The 20,919-nt window shown below is 42.4% G+C and overlaps 1 protein-coding gene and 1 non-coding gene across 2 annotated transcripts in view; both read left to right on the top strand.

Moving 5' to 3' along the window:
• ZC3HAV1 (zinc finger CCCH-type containing, antiviral 1) overlaps window positions 1-19,238 on the top strand; it is a 67,291-nt gene extending 48,053 nt beyond the window's left edge. The window contains exons 9-13 of the mRNA XM_060156579.1: window positions 2,969-3,071; window positions 5,768-5,858; window positions 6,682-6,812; window positions 7,186-7,316; window positions 15,120-19,238. Of these exons, the coding sequence (XP_060012562.1) occupies window positions 2,969-3,071; window positions 5,768-5,858; window positions 6,682-6,812; window positions 7,186-7,316; window positions 15,120-15,382 (719 nt within the window). The 3' untranslated portion in view covers window positions 15,383-19,238. The remainder of the gene's footprint in view (window positions 1-2,968; window positions 3,072-5,767; window positions 5,859-6,681; window positions 6,813-7,185; window positions 7,317-15,119) is intronic.
• On the top strand, window positions 11,971-12,076 carry LOC132525022 (U6 spliceosomal RNA). The gene has a single exon (XR_009542154.1). It is a non-coding gene; the product is annotated as a U6 spliceosomal RNA (small nuclear RNA).
• Window positions 19,239-20,919: the final 1,681 nt, after the last annotated feature.

Here is a 20,919-nt window from a genome sequence, read left to right on the forward strand (position 1 = left end):
TGCGGAGCATGGGCTCTAGGCGCGCGGGCTTCAGTTTGTGGCCCGCGGACTCACTGTGGGATCTTCGCGGACCAGGGCTCGAACCCGTGTCCCCTGCCCTGGCAGGTGGATTCTTAACCACTGCGCCACCAGGGAAGTCCCCCTTCTGAATTTTAGAACCTTGCTGTTCCTTTTAGGCTTCATCATCTAGGTCAGTGGTTTTATCCATCACCTTTTCTAAAGACTTTGCCTTCCGCCATGTTTATTTGAGCCTCCATAGGAAGATTTTCTGGTTACCTTCTACCCATCTGTCTGTTGTGTTTAGTAAAAAACCAGGGCAGAAACTGCTCTCCCTCTGAATGTACTGTCCCATCGGCTGCATCCGTGGGACACCCCTTGCGTGTGGTCAGATACTTGCCTTTCCAGGACCCAGCCCTATAGGTGCTTTGAAAGAGGTAAAGGAGATTTTGTCAGGTCTTTGACATTCCCAGGTTGTACCTGAGATTTGGGTCCTGTACCAGTTATGGTGTGTTAAGTCATATAGCTTTGAAGGGCCATTATACCAACTTCTGTGGAAAGCAACCTGGCAATACATATCAAGAGATATTAAAATATGCTTGCTTTTTTATTTTCTCAGGAATCTTTCTAAGGAAATAATTCACAAGAAAAAAATAAGCTATAGGCATAAAGGTCTCTGTTAAAGCCTTACTTATAGTACTGAAGTAGAGGAATAGCTTGTGTACCAGTAAGGTAGTGACTGAACACATTAAGGTATTAAATTTCAGTGGAGTATTGGGTGGTTGTTAAAAATTATGATTATGAAAACTGTGCAGTAAAAGCAAAATTTGATATTGTTAAATGAAGAAGACAGAACCCCAAGTTTGTATTTCTTGTACTTTTTGGGTTTTATGTTATATTTAAAACAGAAATGAATTTTTTAAAAATTTAATGTGCATGATAAGTGCAGGAATGTATGCATGTGGACCACGACTAGACGGCAATAGAGAAAAATTAAAATCTCCTCTGTTGGATGGTCAAATTAAAAATGTGCTTAAATTAAAAAAAATTTTTTTGGTGGTATTCTCTATGGTGAAATGTGGTGGAGAGATGAGAACCAATATACCTTGTTCCTGAGTCTGAACAATTTTAGCTCCATAATTTTGTTCACTTGGTTCATAGAAACCAGTTCAGAGAAGTTTGCAGTGTTCCAGACTACTTTCTTTCTACTTCTTATTTGCTCTTATTCATTAAACTAGTATTAGAGTGTCAGTTGTGTGTTAGGCCCCGTTCTGGATGCTGGCAAACCAGGCAACTTCAGAAACTAATTACAGCTGCGGGGAAAATGAAGCAATGTGAGGAGGCAGAAGGAGGATGGAGGAATCATGGGAGAGAGCCTGCTTTTATCTGAGGAGGAAACTTTGGAAGGGAGGGGGCAGCTCATGCACATGGGAAGGAGGTGTGTAAGAGATGAGAGAAGACGTTGAAACTTAAATATTTTATGAGCTGGAAACCTCGAGAAGGTTTTGAGCAGGGCTGTGGCATGATCTGATTTGCTCTTTCTGTCATTGTTTGTTTTGTTGATGTTGATATAAAACTGTACTGAGGCGTAATTGCTGCAATAAGATGCGCCCATTTTAAGTGTGCAGTTGGATGAGTGCTGACCAGTGAGTGCAAATACTATTCTAATCAAGATCTAGAACACTCCCATCAATCCAAAAAGTTTCCTTATGCCCCTTTGCAATCGGTCTCTCCTCTGCAACCAGTTTACTTTGTCACTATAGATTAGTTTTATCTGTTCTAGAATTCCATATACATAGAACCTTGTAGTGTGTACTCTGCATATGGCTCTCTTCTCTCACTCAGAATACTGTTTTTCACTCATCTATGTTGTTGCATATAGAGTAGTCCTTCCCTTTTCACTGCTGAGTAATATTCCATCGTAAGGATATACCATGGGGCTTCCCTGGTGGCACAGTGGTTAAGAATCTGCCTGCCAATGCAGGGGACACAGGTTTGAGCCCTGGTCCGGGAAGATCCCACATGCCACGGAGCAACTAAACCCCTGCGCCACAACTACTGAGCCTGTGCTCTAGAGCCCGCGAGCTACAACTACTGAGCCCGCACGCCTAGAGCCCGTGCTGTGCAACAAGAGAAGCCACCGCAATGAGAAGCCCACGCACAGCAACCGAGAGTAGCCCCTGCTCGCCACAACTAGAGAAAGCCCTCGCTCAGCAACAAAGACCCAACACAGCCAAAGATAAATAAATAAAATAAATTAAAAAAAAAAATGGATATACCATGGTTTGTTTAGCCATTAACCTGTTGATGGGTATTTGGGTTGTTTTCACTTTTTGGTTCTTGTAATAATGCTACTAGGAACATTCAAACGCAAGTTCTCGTGTGGATGTAGCTTTTCATTTCTCTTGGATAAATACTAAGGAGTGGGATTGTTGGATTGCATGGGCAGTGTATGTTTAACTTTATAAGAAACTACCAAATTGTTTTCTAAAGTGGTTGCACCGTTTTATACTTTCACTAGCAATGTACGATGATTTACATTTTAAAGAGCTCATGCTGCCTGCAGCTTAGACTTAGGTGTACAACATGTGTGAATTGAAAATGACAGTTCACATTTGAGGAAGGAAAAAACTTCTAAGATATAGCTACCACATTCCAACCCATAATCGTTGAAGCCTGTCATGGGTGACGTAATCTGGCTGCCCTGGCTCTCTTTACCACCTGACTTTGATTTAAAGATTAGATTAATTCAGGAATGCTCATTTACCTCTTTGTTTTCTGGGTCTTATACTAAGGGCAGTGAAGAATACAAGTTTTTATCATGAGTAATTTCCATCCAAAAGGATTTTCTCGATCCTTACATGTACAGTTGAGTCATGAATATTTGCTGTGTTACTAGCCTCTGAAAAATAACAATAAATCATTTCCTAGGACTGATTCTTGATTTGTGTTTTGTTTTTTCTGTCTAAAGGGATGATTCAGACAAACATAGCTTCCAAGACCCAAAAGGATATCGTCAGAAGGCCGACGTTTGTGTCTTACTGGGATGTGGAGCAGGTGAAACATGGACAAGTGTGAGTGTCTGGAACGCTGCTTGCCGGCACACGTTTGAGATGTTAACACGTTGACCTCGTTGAGTCGCTCATGAATCTGGACCCTGTTTTCTGAAATGTTCCTGCTCACATAACACTGCAATTTCCTTTTGCTTTAACAATGAGTGAGGTACTTGCTAAGCGGTACAGCGTGACTGGAAGATTTCTAGAGCAGGAAGTCTGTCTTTCCCTCCAATTCCTGGGGGACTTTGGGCAGATCTCTTACTCTGGGCTCAGCTTCTTCAGCTGGGAACGGCTGGTTGTTCCCAGGAAAGAATCAAATGCACAATTACTGGGTTTTTGTTTTGCTGTGGGTTCTTCTAGATATCTTTAGTTTTGTTGAGTGGATTTATAGGGGGTGGGAGGCTGAGAAAGAAATGGAGAGAAGAAAAGGGATGTGGTAGCTGCCTGAGTACAGGCTTTGGGGAAAGATAAAGTTGATGAAACGGGATTTGTAAAGGAAATTTTGCTGTGGGGATTCAGTGTGACGCCTCTGTCTGCTCATGAAACTCAGTCAAACCTACATTGCTCAGGAACATTTTTGGAGTTGGATTTTTTTTTTTTCCTGGGTGATGAGTGATTATGTAAAACAGTTGTCGAGGCAGGTGTGAAGTCTGTGTTCTAATTAGGTCCTTTTGGTTGTAAGAATTAAGGTATTCCATGGAAACGGGAAGTTACAAAAGGGATAAACGTGGTGTAGTAGCGAAAACAACGTTTTACAAGCCAAGGCTGGGGAGCTGAGCTCTCTGAGGGCCTTAGGACCGGGAGTTGGGTCCAAGTGCTGCTTTAGGGCCTGAGCAGCCTGGGGTCACAGATCTTTGCCTGTGACCAGGTTAACGGCCGGACTCTGGAGCTACATGTCTAGGCTCAGCTTCTGCCTGCTGCTTATTAGTTGTGTGCATTTGGACAATCTAATCACTCTGCATCCCCCACATCTGTAACATGGGCTTGATCCTAGTACATTTGTCAAGTATATCTTAGCTGCTTTTCTTCTTATTCTTATTCCCCTGCTAAGAGACTCAGCAACCTTATCTGTATCTATGTGCATATCTGTCTTTATATCTAAGACTTTTCTCTGGCTAATGCTTGACAATTTTAACCTCATTATTCCAATCTTTTTTTTTTTTTTTTTTTTGCGGTGGTACGCGGGCCTCTCACTGTTGTGGCCTCCCCCGCTGCGGATCACAGGCTCCGGACGCGCACAGGCTCAGCGGCCATGGCTCACGGGCCCAGCCGCTCCGCGGCATGTGGGATCTTCCCGGACCGGGGCACGAACCTGTGTCCCCTGCATCGGCAGGCGGACTCTATTCCAATCTTTATATCCCTTCAGCTGTACCTTCTGCCGCTACTACCCAATTTTCTCTGAATTTCTTAATTCCAACTCCCAAGAATTAGAATCGGATCAGCCTAGCCAGCTAAGCTTCCCTCCAGTTCTTTTAACATTCAAATGAATAAAGTAAAAATATCGCAGTGTTGAGAGGCGGCAAGTACACTCCCACCTGTCTCCCCTAGCATAATCCTCCACCTCTTCCCTCCCCTCCACAAATATCAGCTCCTCAAAGCTCTTGAAATATTCTGTATGATGAATGGTACGTAGCGATACTAAATAGTCAGCTAAGTGAGTGAGTGAATAAAATGAATTGAGAAAACTGTTCGTGGGCGGCTGTGGAGAGAACCAGCTTGAATCTTGCTGTCATGAGCCCAGAGGGGACACACTGCTTTAGGACAGACTAAGGGCTGTGAGTATTATTCTGAACAGCCCAAAGAGAAATGAACTATAGCGTTGTTGATGAGCACCTTACAACGTATTAATTGAATTTGTTCTGCACTATACTAGCATAGTATGGAAATCAGAGCTTAAAATATAAATTGGGGCCAATTTCTTTCATTCCAAAAGAATCTTCATTTTACAGAAGGCGGTATTTTTTTTTTTTTTTTTTTTTTTTTTGCGGTATGCGGGCATCTCACTGTTGTGGCCTCTCCCGTTGCTGAGCACAGGCTCTGGACGCGCAGGCTCAGCGGCCATGGCTCACGGGCCCAGCCGCTCCGCAGCATGTGGGATCCTCCCAGACCGGGGCACGAACCTGTGTCCCCTGCATAGGCAGGCGGACTCTCAACCACTGCACCACCAGGGAAGCCCCAGAAGGGGGTCTTTAAAGAGTTTTTTTCCTTAAAGCATTTTTAAAAATTTAATTTTCTCATTATGGAAAATTTCAAACTTAAAATTGTACAATAAATCCCTATGTATTGTACATGTTAGTAGAGAACACCCACGTGTATGGTTACTCTGAAATACAGTTCATCCAGGAAAGGCAGGATTCTTTCCCCTATACCCCTATTTTAGTGTTTATCACTTGACAAAGAAACTGTAAGACAAACTTAATGCTAACACATTAGGACCTTTGAAGGTTAAGCAGAAATGTAAAAAAGAGTCAAGGCTTTTACATTTTAAATCAATGGGAAAATAACAATTTACCAAATTATGAATGATTACCACCTTTTTTAAAAGCATGATTACTGATATGTGTGTACCAGGAATATGCAGGGATGTAGAGTCCAAAGAAGATACAAAGGGGAGGTTTTCTGAGGAACCTCACCTTCGTTGAAGTTAAGCACAGAAGGTGATTTGGGCACATGAAACGGGGAGCCAGGTGAATTTCTTCCTGTCTTCTTTGCAGCCATCAGCAGGTGAGGACCCAACCAGAGCCTTTCACCTCGGTATTTAGTCCTCAACGGGGCACGTGCACCTCATCCTCAACTGGCTATGAGGTACTTGGTTTTTACTTTTTAGTGGGTGAATTGTTTAAAGATGGGACAAAGTACTTTGCTACAAATGTGTGTATTTGAATGAATGAATGAGTGAAGGAGTGAGTGAATCGCTTCTGCAACACCCTTGAATCAAGATGCAAAGGCTGACATCTAAATGGTGATTGTGTCATGTGCCACTTTCCCAGAGAACAAGTCTTCTCCAGGGCACTCTGTTTCCAGAGTCCAGGCATACACGATCTCCTGGGGATAGATCCTCACAACAAACTTGTAAAATAGATATTCGATTCCCTACCTTACAGATGAGAAAACTGGAACTCACAGTAAAAGCGACTTGTCGTTAGTTGGAGTTAACAAGTTTCTGTGGGAGTTGAAGTGTGCCTTACCTCATCACCTCGCCTGGTTGGGGCGAGACTCTTCCTGGATCATTTAGCCTCCACATCAGACTCCAGCTTTGGGTGCAGGCAGCTCTGCTTGGGCTCCTTGGGTACCTCCAATGCCTCTGCCCCTGCACTGGCCTTAGGCAGGGAACTCACCAGGTCATTGGACTAACTAAGTCACACACCTGGGGATGGGGTGGGGACGCTCCGTTTGCCTTCAGGCATAATGCTCTGTTAGCCTGAAGTCAGCCTGAACGGACGGGCTCCATGCCATCTAGTTCATCGCCGGAATGGACTGCCAGATGTGGAAGGCCTCAGCCAGCTTATCCCATCTGCTGTCAGAGGCCTGGCAAGGATACTCTGTGGCACAGGCAGCCATACATATGGACATATCAGGCCTTAAATGTTTCCTGCTTCACACTCATATATTTTTAAATTTTTTTTAGTTGTTTGAGATCAATAATGACTCTCTGGAATATGCCAAAGTGAGTGAGCATTTCAAAGCTTCCATGAAAAATTTCAAGATTGAAAAGATAAAGAAGATCCGGAACGCAAAGCTCTTGAAGGCTTTTGAGAGGTTGGTGGCCACATTATCAGGTGTCTTGACATAAAGTTTGAATGGATTAGTGAAGATCTGTCTTTTAAGATTTACATTCACTGGTTCATTTTAGTAGTCAACAGTTTCTTCAATCTTTAGTTGTGTTTTCGTTGTGTCCACTCAAGCTTCTCTCTTTCAGCTGCAGCTTTACAATTAAATGCTTTCATGTGTCTATCATTTAAAAGTTTTCATATATTTATTTTTTACAGCTGTTGCCTTAATGTTAGTAGCTCCATTCTGAAAGCTAGCAGAATAAAATTTTAAGATGATTAGACTTTAGTTGGGATTAATGTTATTAACGGGAGCGGAGGAGGAATGTTCCCGATACTAAGTCTCACATTTCTTATATTAGGAAGAAAAAGGAGATGAAGAGAGACGAGCGAATCCTATTTTGTGCAGTGAGACGCACCCATGTAGAGTCTGTCTGTGCGAATAATTTTGACTGGGTCATACATGGAATTTGTGACACCAAATATGGAAAAGGTTTGTATGGGATAGAGAAGCCGAACTAGTAGAAACCATCGCTCAGGCTCTACACATGCTCCTGTTATGAGATATATGTAATTATTTTGTATTAACCAGCACATCCAGGCTTTTACCGTCATGGAGAGAAAATAAGCTCATGTTAACCTGAAATGTCCAAAGTAGAGTGGGAAATTGCCGTGGGGCTTGATTACTGAACCTTAGCCCTGCTTCCCTCCTGTCATTTGTGTTTTGCGGGAAGGGCAGGGCGGGGAAACCAAGGCATCTCATACATCTTGCAAGGTACTCCCCCTTGTTGATGACTTTGTCTACCATTGCTACTCAGTACCGGCCATGGCTCTTCCTGACCTATGCCCATCCTACTGCCACTGCTAGGTTCTAATCAAAGATGGGAGATGAGGCCTCTCCCATCTCAGGCCACACCGGTGGTCACACAAAATCTTTTCAGCTCTTTCTTTTTGTTCCTAAATTCCTTCATGCAACTCAAAAACCAAAAACCCAAAAGCCAACCAAACAAAAACCAAAGAATCACTCATCTTTTTTTCTTTCTTTAAAAAAATTTTTTTTCGGCTTTCCTGGTGGCGCAGTGGTTGAGAGTCCGCCTGCCGATGCAGGGGACACGGGTTCGTGCCCCGGTCCGGGAAGATCCCACATGCCGCAGAGCGGCTAGGCCTGTGAGCCATGGCCGCTGAGCCTGTGCGTCCGGAGCCTGTGCTCTGCAATGGGAGAGGCCACAGCAGTGAGAGGCCCGCGTACCGCAAAAAAAAAAAAAAAAATTGTTTTTGGCTGCGCTGGGTCTTCGTTGCTGTGCACGGGCTTTCTCTAGTTGCAGCGAGCGGGGGCTACTCTTTGTTGTGGTGCGCGGGCTTCTCATTGTGGTGGCTTCTCTTGTTGCAGAGCACAGCCTCTAGGTGCGTGGGCTTCAATGGTGGCAGCATGTGGGCTCAGTAGTTGTGGCTCACAGGCTTAGTTGCTCCTTGGCATGTGGGATCTTCCTGGACCAGGGATTGAACCCGTGTCGCCTGCACTGGCAGGCAGATTCTTAACCATTGCACCACCAGGCAAGTCCAAGAATCACTCATCTTAAGGGAACAAGTAATAGTTTATCACATTTTCAAAGGGGGCTCAACTCATATAACTAAGATTAAATTCAACGCCCCTCCCCCCCAAAAGCAAGAAGCCAATCAGTCAGTGAACAAATATTTTTGAGTGCCTTCTATGTGCTACATGCTGGGGACACAGTGGTGAACAAGTTAGACATGCTCCCCCCCACACCATTATTTTACATAATTTAATGATTGCAAATGTTCACCTGCTGTAGATGAAAAGAACAGGCCCTGTGGACACCTGAACAGGTTGGAGAGGTATTCCTAAGAACAGGTGGGGTTCACCAGCCTCATAGAGTCAGGAATAATTGGTCCAAGACATGGCCACGCAATAGACTTGACCCCAGGGCAGGGGAAGCTAATGAAGGGTTTTAAGCTGGGGAATGACTAGATGAGCATTTCTTAAGTTTCTTAAGTTTAAACACATCACTAATACCTACTGAGAAATGTTTGGAGATAGCGGAGTAACCATCTTGAGTGAAATATAACAGGTGTGACATTTAAACCCATCAGTTTCCTATGAGTCTCTTTTTTTGTGTGTGTGGTACACGGGGCCTCTCACTGTTGTGGCCTCTCCCGTGGCGGAGCACAGGCTCCGGACACGCAGGCTCAGGGCCATGGCTCACGGGCCCAGCCGCTCCGCGGCATATGGGATCTTCCCAGACCGGGGCACGAACCCGTGTCCCCTGCATCGACAGGCGAACTCTCAACCACTGCGCCACCAGGGAAGCCCTCTCATGAGTCTCTTATGTCAGAAGTCAAACAAATATTTCTCCTAGAGAATGGAAATACGGTGTATATATATATACGTGTTCCCGGGTCTTGGCCATAACTGGCTCTACTAGTGACATTCTTGGATGCTTCGTCTGTTTCTCCTCTTTTATGAACAGAAGAGTGCTGAAACGCTCTGAAGTGTATTTGGATGGCTTGACAGTGTTACTCACTGGCTGTCATTCTTCCTTTAACTTGGTGAAAGGGGAGAGTTGTTCGTGGCCAAGTATGCGCCTTTGTGTAGCATGGATGCAAGAGGCGAGGAGGGTGCCTGCAGTTCTCTGGACGTGCAGGATGTTCCTCAAGGAACCTTTCCCCATGCCACTCTCCCTTGTGAAGGTCAGGAGGGGTCCTGCTCCTTGGCCTGTCTCCTGTTACATGGAATTAGGGGGTGTTTTTGTTCTGTTTGTGTTTTCTGTGTTTTTTTTTCAGCATGCGGGCCTCTCACCACTGTGGCCTCTCCCAGTGCGGAGAACAGGCTCCGGACGCACAGGCTCAGCGGCCGTGGCTCACGGGCCCAGCCGCTCCGCGGCATGTGGGATCTTCCCAGACCAGGGCTCGAACCCGTGTCCCCTGCATCGGCAGGCTGACTCTTAACCACTGCGCCACCAGGGAAGCCCCTGTTTGTGTTTATTTTTAATGTTGGCTTTCCAGTCCTGCCTCCCATGATGCTGTTAATACGGTCTAGACAGACTGGTATGAACCACTGAGCCCATAATCTTGAAAACATCAGGCAGTTATCTTAAAAGAGGCCAAGGGGCAGATCTCAAAGAGATGGCTACTCTCTGAGGGAAAAAAAAAGAACCCCTGTTGCACACGTGAAACCCCTCTGGATAGGCTGTTGTCTGTGTAATTTATACATGATTATGTGTAAGAGGTGGTAAGACATGCCTGGGTCTTACCAGGATAGAAGGGCTCTGGGTTACATCTTGATAAACTGGAGTTGGAAACCAGGCATGTAACAGGACGTAGAGGAGAAGAGTGGAAGGCAGGTGAGTAAGCAAGTTCCTACAGGCTGGAAGGTGGCCCAGAACTGATCAGACTGGATTGAGGAGAAGAACTGCAGCAGTTAGGTGAAAGCCACCCACCTTAACAGCAGAGGAGATTATAAAAACTCAGATTTGGATAAAAAGCAGAAGCAAAGTGAAATTAGAAAAAGCACTTGTTTGGGGGGCGGCTAAGCAAGGAAGGACCTGTCCTGATACCAGCTGGATTCAAGACCCTAGACAGGTCATGTATATGGTCAGGGAACATGTTTAGGATCCAGGGTGCAAGATTCTGCCACCCAGGTACCTCAAGATGCCAAATGGTTAGAAAGAAGGAAACAAAAATGTCAAGATAATCTGAGTGTCTATGTAGAAAACTCCAAAGAGTCTCCAGGGCATTGGAATGTTGGTGTTCTACCAGGGAGTGCGACACACGCATTCCTCTGTTCCTGGACTCCCCTGTCATCTCTGACTTTTAGCCACTGACCACCCTCTGGGCCCAGACCCTAGGTCCCTGAAAGACTGAGTCAGAGGCAAGTTGGCCCTTTTTGACTCTCAACTGGGAGAGGGTTCCTTCTCCTGGTCTTATTCAGAGTTCTTTCTAGTTAACAAAGTCTGCCATTTTTTGCCGTGTATTTCTAGATCCTATTTTGGTAATCAAAAGCTGATCATAATTCTTTCTCCTTATATATTCCTTCCAAGATTCTAATTCTCTTTGAGGCAAAGTATGTGTCTGGCTAAATGAAGGATAGTTGTGTATAAAGAATTGGAGGGAAAAAAGCATAATATTTTTGACAGTATTATCCCATTATATCAGTTATACTGAATGAATGAAAAAATAAATCAAAGCAGACTCTAGAAAATCAGCACATTGTGAAGTCTAAGTGTGATCTCTGGGACAAACAAAAGCTAGCTATGCAAAAAAAAAAAAAAAAAAAAGTTGAGAGAAGAGTGTTTATGAAGACGAGAGATTGACAAAGGCCAGGGAGGCTGTGGACAGCACAGCACAGCACACTTAAGGTGTGGTGAGAGTGACGAAAGATGAGGTGGTAGCCGTAGGTTGGGGTCAGATTCTTAAAGACCTTGCAAGCCATGCTAAAGGGATGATGGATTTTATCCTGAGGACAACTGCAAACCACCAATGGCTTTAGGAAAGAAATGACATGTCTCTGGCTACAGTGTGAAGAGAGGATGGGCAGGACCAGGATTGCAGGTGGAGAGAACAATTAGGTTGTTTCAGGAGTCCCGGCTAGAAATGAGGGTGGCCTACAGCCACGCAGTGGCAGAAGGAGGGAAGAGGATGTTGGGTTTCAAAGGATCTGTTCCTTGAAAGGGGTATTTGCAACAAGACAGAGTCCAGGTCTTAGGAGAGTGGGCTAAAAGGTTGGGTCTTTGGTTTGGATCATTTAAGCTTATGTAGACTCCAGATTATATAAGCATGATTTAAAAACAACTGATGCGGGCTTCCCTAGTGGTGCAGTGGTTGAGAATCCGCCTGCCAATGCAGGGGACACGGGTTTGAGCCCTGGTCCGGGAAGATCCCACATGCCGTGGAGCAACTAAGCCCGTGTGCCACAACTACTGAGCCCGGGTGCCACAACTACTGAAGCCCGTGCGCCTAGAGCCCGAGCTCTGCAACAAGAGAAGCCATCGCAATGAGAAGCCCGTGCACCGCAACGAAGAGTAGCCCCCACGCGCCGCAACTAGAAAAAGACCACACGCAGCAATGTAGCCAAAAATAAATCAATAAATAAATTTAAAAAACAAAACAAAACAAAAACAACTGATGCTGTGCTCGCTTCAGCAGCACATATAGTAAAATTGGAACGATACAGAGACGACGAGCATGGTGCCTGCTCAAGGATGACACAAAATTCGTGAAGCGTTCCATAAAAAAAGAAAAGAAAAGGAAAAAAAGGAGAAAAAAAGCCGGATGCTTTCTTTTAAAAATCAGTTATTTAGGGTGATGGTTACTCTTTTCTCAATGGAGAATGATAAAAATGTCCTCCAAAGATCTATAATGCCTGTATAAAGAGTCATTCTTCATTCAGTTATCATTGATAAACAAAAATAATCATATTAGCACTCAGACTTTCTTAGAAGATAGAAAAAATTTAATTGAACAACTTTAAAAAAAACTCAGTGCCATTAAGACATATGTACAGCTATCCTTGAATGTCGAAAATAGGTTTTATGGTTAATTCCAATTGCTTTAAGTCAAATCTGTTTTTACCAGTAATTCCATACTATTTACACCTTTTACATGCATAACTGGAATTCACTTATCTGTAAATGTTAGCATTCTGGAATGTCACTCAGGGTCTGAAAGAGTGAACAACTGTGTATAAGTAGCCCATGTTGCCATAAAATTTCTGTGCCAAAGATCATGTATGTTTATCCTCGGGAGCTCCCCAGAATCCATTTAGTCTTATGCCAATAACAGTGTTTTCTTTCTCAGCCCAGCACGTGTGTGGAGTGGGAATAAAGAGATACTAGAGGCAGGCAGCAAGAAGGAAGTTAATAGCTGTTAAGTGGAGAAGGAGGAAAAATGATCTGCAAGGCACAAACACAATTTTTTTTTCTCATGCTGGAGTCATTAGTATAGGAGAAAACAGCTCTATCCACCTTAGTAACTCAACAGGGCATCCCTCTGTTATAACACCATATGTCAGAATTAATATCTGCATCTGAGGTATTAGTAAAATAAAGGGTAAAATGAGTTTGTTCTGTTTTTTTTAAAATCAGAGAGGTGTGTATGCTTTAGAAAGATTTCATTCCAAAACAGGTTGAATTGTTTAGAAGTTCTAGAAATTGACATATGAGGAATTGCTCTTTGTAGACACTTAGGAAATGAAGTATGGGGCTTCCCTGGTGGCACAGTGGTTGAGAGTCCGCCTGCCGATGCAGGGGACACGGGTTCGTGCCCCGGTCCGGGAAGATCCCACATGCCGCGGAGTGGCTAGGCCCGTGAGCCATGGCCACGGAGCCTGTGCTCCGCAACGGGAGAGGCCACAGCAGTGAGAGGCCCGCGTACCGCCAAAAAAAAAAAAAGAGGGCACAGCCTCTAGTCCTAGTTTGCTTGCGGAGGCTATAACAGAGCAGTACAGAATGCAGCTGAAGGAGCATCTTTGGCACAGAGAGGAGTGGGTGGCACAGTAGAAATGTGGTGGGTTGACTTTTGTTTGTATCCCTGGTCATTTTCCAAGTACCTATTGGCTCACTGCATAAGACTGTAAAAAGATCTTGATGGACCTACTAGTTCTTGAATTTAAGCTTGTTTTGGTCACATATCGGTAAGAAAAAGGCAATACAACAGGAAAAAAAAAAAGATGAAAAAGCAGTTCAGAGAAAAAAAAGATGAAAAAGCAGTTCATATATTGGCATATATGAAATATGCCAATAAGCATATGAAAAGATGCTCAGTATGCTAGTCTTCAGAAAATGCATATTAAAATCAGATCTTTTTGCCCAGTATATTGACAAAAATTAAAAGGATAGATAATATCCAATGTTGGCAAGGATGTGGAGAAAACAGGATTTTATTATTGGTGGTAACATTTTTAGATTACTTTTAGAGGGCGGTTTGTGATATCAAACTTTAATATGCTCATATCCTATGACTCAGCCACTATAGTTTTGCAGTCTGTTCTACAGAAATATTTACATGGGTTCTCAAAGGTATATTTACTAGGATATTTTAGCATTTATGTAGAAGTATGACTGGTAATAGACAAAAAAAAGTGAAACCAACCTACATTTTCGTCAGTTAATTTCAGGATTAATTAAATTAAATTATGATGCATTCTTACAGTGGAATCCTATACAGCCATTAAAAAGAATGAGTTGGGGTTAGATGTACTGACATAGCAAGATTTCTTGGACTAAAGTAGGAAAAAAAGTTGTAGAACAGTTCATATAGCATGATCCCATTTAGGAACAAATAAACATAAAACTTATCAGAGTTTATGTACATATGTGTATGTAAATACATAGAAACAAGTGTGAGAGTATTCCCACCAGGCCATTAACTGTGTTTGGGAAGGAGAGTGGGAGTGTAAATGGTAGGTCAGTAGAGCCAGACTTTTAGTTTTTAATTCTAAATATAGCTGGACATCATTTACCCAGAATGGCCTGTATCTGACTTATTCAGGATAAGCAATATTTCTGGAATTCAAACATCTTAATTATGAAAAAAAATCAATAATAACACCAAGCAAAAGAAAAGAAAAATGTATTAAACGTGTGTCATCGTAAATACAGCAAATTCATTTTACTTATTAATTTTTGCATAGAAAATCAGAATTTGCAATATATACTCCTTTAAAGGGCAGAAAAACATTGGGCAATAATAAAAATAAAACCAGGAAATTTTAATTTGTCAGGAAATGGTTGTTGATTTGCTGCGTTTGGAAACATCAGTGATTATCAGAGGTTGTTTTAGAATTGAGGCGATGGATCAACTGTCTGAAGAGCTCTGCCAGGGTCGGTTGTTTGCTCGTGCTACATCTCGTCCCCATTTTCCCTTTTTCCAGAACCTTCCCATAGTAGTAAATGACTTTTCCTCCTTAGAATGTACACAATATAATACTCTGTTAGAGTATCTTTGGTTTATCAATTACAGTTCAACTTGCCTTGCATGAATTGGGCCACTGTGATATCAGCAGTTGCTCATGGTATCCGGTGGCTTAACCCCATACCTGTGAATCCTGCGGAGTAGCAGATGTTTCTGTTATTTCAGTAGGGTTACACACTGTATTCAAGTTTACTTGCATAATGAACATTTTTTTAAGTACAAAGGAAAGTTATAAGTATCAGTAAGCTATTGCTGACATATATACTTGGTCAATGCCTATCATGGGATTATGTGTAAATAATCTTATAAACTGTATATCTTCTTTTATAATAATTCTTAACCTTTTTCTTTTTCTGATTATTTCTAGGAAATTACTTCACAAAAGATGCCATTAATTCTCATAAAAATTGCCTGTGTGATCCCAAAAACATCGTTATGTTTGTAGCCCGAGTCCTGGTTGGAGATTTTATTGAAGGACATAAGGCTTACATGAGCCCTCCTCTGCGGTATGACAGCTGTGTGGATACAAGGTTGAATCCCTCTGTTTTTGTCATCCCTCAGAAAGATCAGATTTACCCAGAATATGTGATTGAATATACGGAAACAGACAAAGCCTGCGTGATGAGTTAGAAATGTTGGTTACAGCGTCATAAAGGATGCCATAACTATTCTGTTCACTTATAGAACCAGACTGCCCCAGATAATAGTTAAACTTACATTTCCTCTCCTATAAATGCCTTTGATCAGTGGTTCCCAAACTTTGCTGCACATCTGAATCATCTGGGAAGCTCTAAAACATTCCACTGTCCAGATTTCACCCCATTCCAACTAAATCACTTTTTCTGGGGATGAGAGCCAGGAAGAGGATTGAAACGTGTCTAAAGTTTGGGAATCACTGCCTTAGATGTAACTGATACAGGCTCACTTCTAAAACTTCTGTAATTGCAGCAAACTTGCTCTCCCAACTACTCTTTTAGTTTATTGCATGACATGGTTTTGTTTTGGTTAAACTGAAAGAAAATTAATTTGGGAAATTTGAGAGAAATTTAAAAATGCCTATTGAAATAAAGACATAAGACAGTACAAGCAAATCTTGGATGGAAGATTGTGAAAAGTTGGCAGAAAATTCTTAGGGATACACTGGGGAAAAAAATGTAAGGGCAATTTAAATGCTAGCACGGACATAACTGCAGTATTATACCTTTTCTTTGTGGTGAAACTGATTTGGGGGCATGCATCTCTTTATGTCTACGTTTATTTAGGACACTCCATCCAGGTTGACTTTTTCTGAAATTCAATAAAAAAAGCTGCTCAGTGGGGCTCAGAGAGAAGCAACCAACTGGAGTTAACTGCCCATTTGGGCTCTACGAAATGACGGCAAAGTAGACATTTATATTCTAACTAATATGATTACAGAGAAGGCTTTTTTCAGGTCAGACTTTCATGAAGTGTTGGTTGGTATCTTGGGGGACTGAGTTGCAGTAACCAGATTCACACAAGCACGACTGAGAAATCTGAGAGCTGTTGTAGTCGTTCCCTGTGGCAGTTGAGGCTCGTCAGGAAATGAGGAGCAGGGCCCTCTGCTGAAGGATGGGCCCCTAAGGAGGTGAGATGAGTTTCCTAGTGAGACAGAATCAGAACGAAGAGAACAGTGCCCCAAACAAGCCTCGCACCTGCTAGGGGCTTCTTTTTCTAAATATGATGGATTGTGTGGAATTGCAGCACAATCAGTTTTTAGAGCAGCTGAGGTGCCTGGAACAAGAGTTCCTTTCTTATTACGAATCAGGGTTTTCCTTCTAATTTTCGTTTTCAACATTGCATAGGAGTCGCCAACATTTCCTGTTACAGTTCCTTCCAGCAGGTATGTTATAAAAATTAATTAGCATTAGAGTTGATTTTATATTAGATTTTAGAGCAGTGCAGAGATCTCTACAGCTCCTTGGCTTTTAAAGAGCTCCAACAGTAACAAATGTATAAGATACGTTTTAGGGTAGGGTTATTTTTTGAGAGGCTTGCCGAAAATATTTTCATTTGCTTATTTTTTTCATGGTAGCTTCTGTTTTGGAGTTTTCACTTCCTGATCTTGACCCTCACATGGTAGAGATGCTATGTATCCAACTCTGTCCGACTGCCCACTGGACATCTCTAGCTGGATCTTTCACAGCCATCTCTAATTCAGCATGTCCACAATTGAGCTCTCCATCTGCCTATCTCAAACAAATCAGTTTTTCCCCCAGAAAAACATCTGCTCAAGCAGAAATGCAGAAGTCATCCTTTCTTTCCCTCCCCCTGCACATCTAAGCAGTTCCCATGTTTTCCTCTTTAAATATCTCTTTGTCGCCTTTTAAGTTGTTCTTTGCTTAGCAGCAAGAATTTAAAACTTTTTACTTTCAAAACACAAATCTGATCATGCCTTTAGAATAAAGTTCAAAATCATCATCATGGCTCCAGAGGCTCTCTCCCTTCCCTATCCTCTCATTTATTTTCTTTCACAGTCACCCTGGCTTTCGAGTTCTTCGGTGCCCCTTTTAACCTAGCTCGGTGGTTCTCACCCAGCATTCCTGCCTTTTTTTTTTTTTTTTTAATGACAAATACTTTGTAACATCCTCTTCATTATCCTCAACATGCAATTCAGTGGTAATATACTCTACCTATAAACAATTTTAGAAGGAAAGTAAAAATTAAATAAAATTAATATCAACATAAAAGGGGATGAAAGGTACATAACTTGGGCACAACTATACTACAAGACCTCATTAAGTAGTCAGACGTTTACATCTACTTATAAAGAATAAATTTGAACTTAAAAGAAGGTAGGAGATCAGAAGCTATTCTGCATAAAGAAGTATGGGAAAATAAAAAAGCAGGGATACGAGTGGACATTGGAATCAAAACTAGTGATACAAAAAAAAAAAAACTAGTGATACAGTAACTTATCTGCATATGATAATACTTATTTCTATAAGAGAAAGAACGAACCCACCTTAACTGAAATGAAGATACTATGCAAGAAAATCTAGGGACTTCCCTGGTGGTCCAGTGGTTAGGACTCCATGCTTCCAATGCAGGGGGCAGTAGTTCGATCTCTGGTTGGGGAACTAAGATCCCACATGCTGTGTGGTGCAGCCAAAAAAATTTAAAAATTAAAAAAAAATAATAAAATAAAATAAACTTAAAAAAAGAGAAAATCTACAGATTGTCGAAATGGAGAAAATGAGGAAATAACTATATTCTTGCAGGCGAGCTCTAGGTCATACACGAATGTCTAGTGAGACATTCAAAATTCGTATAGCATGCAGAATAATTACTTATTGTGAGGAGCTGTCCAACGTATTGCAATATATTCAGCATACTTGGCTCTCACATACTAAATGCCAGTAGCGCCCTCTCCCCCACTGCCACTATGGTGGCAACCACAAACCCTATCAGATCTATTCACCTCTTTCAGAGCAATTTGTAACATCCCCTTCGCTGTCCTGAGATGATTCAGATACTACAATCTACATGAATTTCTTAAGAAATCAATTTACTGCCCTATCTATTATAATGGAGAAACAGAAGGAAAGAAGTTTGTAATAAAGATAAAATGAGTATCAATGTGTAAATGCTTCAGCATGACCACGCTATACGACATCATGAAACAGATACCTACTTCTACTTATAGTGAATAGGTCTGGATTTAAGAGTCGATCAGAGGCTATTTCCTGTAAAGAAGTACAGGAGAAGGAAAGATTATTAGTATGGGTGACACCGGAATGAAAACCAGTATTAGGGTAAGTCATAACAGACCATATACCTTCTCTGTATGTGGTAAGGGAAAGAGCGTAGTTACGTTAATTGAAATAAGGATAATAGGACGAGACAAATTACAGATTGTCTAAGAGGAAAAAAGGAATTATATTTTCTCAGGCGAGCTGTAAGTCCTACATAAATGTCCAACAGGACATTAGAAAGTCGTATAGGGTACCGAATAATTCTTTGTGTGGGACTAACCCATACACTGCAGGGCATCTGTTTTCCCTAGCTACATCCACTCAATGCCAGTAAAAGTCCGCAATTATTGTGAAGCCAACAATCCGTCAATTTCTAAAATACCACAGTGAGAACCACTCAGTTAACACCTGGCATCTTTAGATTAGCTTACTAACCTCCATAAGGAGTCCGTCTATAGATTAAATTGGATGCTTGCGTCCCGGATCTCTGGTTTTTAAAACACTTTGCGCCTTACTTTGTTCATTTTAAGCATCTGTCCAACCTGGCGTTGTCTGCTTTCCGCATTAGAATGTGAGCTCCATGAGAGCTGAGTCACCCTGTCTTGTTCACTGTGCCACCCCAGATACCTAGCCGACTGCTTGATATGCTGATACATTGGATAAATTTTGTTGAATTAAGTAAGCTCAACTTCTTATAATTCAGTAGTTGTATTCCTTCCTGTTCTTCTCCAAGCTCCATTTGAGATTATCTAATAAAAGGAAATAAATATTAATTTTGGCTCTGCTGCTTTTATTTGCTCTATTTCCAGGTATCTCCAAAAAGATAATCAATTGCAGACACCAGTTTATTCAATGGGGGATAGAGGATGTGTGTTGCCCCTTCCAGCTTCATCATTCCAGGACTCAATGACCAAGGAGCCTTTAGCACACTGCCAGGGGACGGTGGGGTGGCTGTGATGCAGAAGCCTGCAGTTGGTTGGCACATCTTTTGTCTAAGGGCTGAGACAGGGAGACGCTGGAAACTGCTGACGCACCTTAGGGGTGGGAACAGGGCCAGGCTGAGGCACAAAAGTTAAAAAAATATAAATGATCTTCAGCAGAATTGTCCTATCAGTCACTCCTTCAAAAGCCCTTCTCCACTCTTTTTTTTTAAAATAAATTTATTTATTTATTTATATTTATTTTGGCTGTGTTGCTGCGCGTGGGCTTTCTCTAGTTGCGGCGAGTGGGGGCTACTCTTCGTTGCGGTGCGCGGGCTTCTCATTGCCGTGGCTTCTCTTGTTGCGGAGCACGGGCTCTAGGCGCACGGGCTTCAGTAGTTGTGTCACGTGGGCTTCAGTTGTTGTGGCTCGCGGGCTCTGGAGTGCAGGCTCAGTAGTTGTGGCGCACGGGCTTAGTAGCTCCGCGGCATGTGGGATCCTCACAGACCAGGGCTCAAACCCGTGTCCCCTGCATTGGCAGGCGGATTCTTAACCACTGTGCCACCAGGGAAGTCCCCACTCATTCCTTTTTATTTATTATTATTATTTTTTTTTTTTTTTTTTTTTTCCGGTACGCGGGCCTCTCACTGTTGTGGCCTCTCCCGTTGCGGAGCACAGGCTCCGGACGCGCAGGCCCAGCGGCCATGGCTCACGGGCCCAGCCGCTCCGCGGCATGTGGGATCTTCCCGGACTGGGGCACGAACCCGTGTCCCCTGCATCGGCAGGCGGACTCCCAGCCACTGTGCCACCAGGGAAGACCCTCATTCGTTTTTAATCATAAAGCTTTGGATGGAGAGAGAAAACCTTTATATGGCAACATAGATATGATTAAAGTGAAGGTAAAATTTGCCATTTGATATGGACTTCATTGTAAATAAAACAATGTATAGCCAACCCATTGCTGTCAAAAACACCTACATTCAAATATACAAAGTGGCATCAAACCAAGCATGAGCAGATGTTTGAGTTTTTCCACTTAGTTATTTGTTCCATTTGTTTATTTACTTTGCCGTAGCAGGCTCTCAATTTTTCAGAAATGTTTGATGTTGCTACTCCCCAAGGTTCTATCCTCCCATCTCTGTTCCTCACTTTATTTGTGCTGAGTGACCTTATCAACTCTCACAGCTCCAGTTACTAGTACTCTGATGTCACTCAGATAGATAGTCTCTTCAGTCTTTCTTAAGCTCTTGACTTGTAAATACACCTGCCCACTGAGCATCTTCTCTTGGATTGCCCACTGCAAACAACACCATAAAAATTGAGATGATAATCCCTCAACTCCTGTTTCTCTTCTGTTATTCCTTATCCTGTCCTGCTTTTCTAGAAATCCATTCTCATTACTGCCAGGGATCTTTCTAAAACGCCTATCCTACATTAGAAGTGTTAAGGAAAGTTACAGTTACTTCTGTTAATTATGAAAATGATGTTAGGATTATGTAGGAAAATTTACCATTTTTAAAAGTCATGCCTACTG

This window comes from Lagenorhynchus albirostris, chromosome 8 (genome assembly GCF_949774975.1).
Source record: "Lagenorhynchus albirostris chromosome 8, mLagAlb1.1, whole genome shotgun sequence".
In the NCBI taxonomy this organism is placed as follows: Eukaryota; Metazoa; Chordata; class Mammalia; order Artiodactyla; family Delphinidae; genus Lagenorhynchus; species Lagenorhynchus albirostris.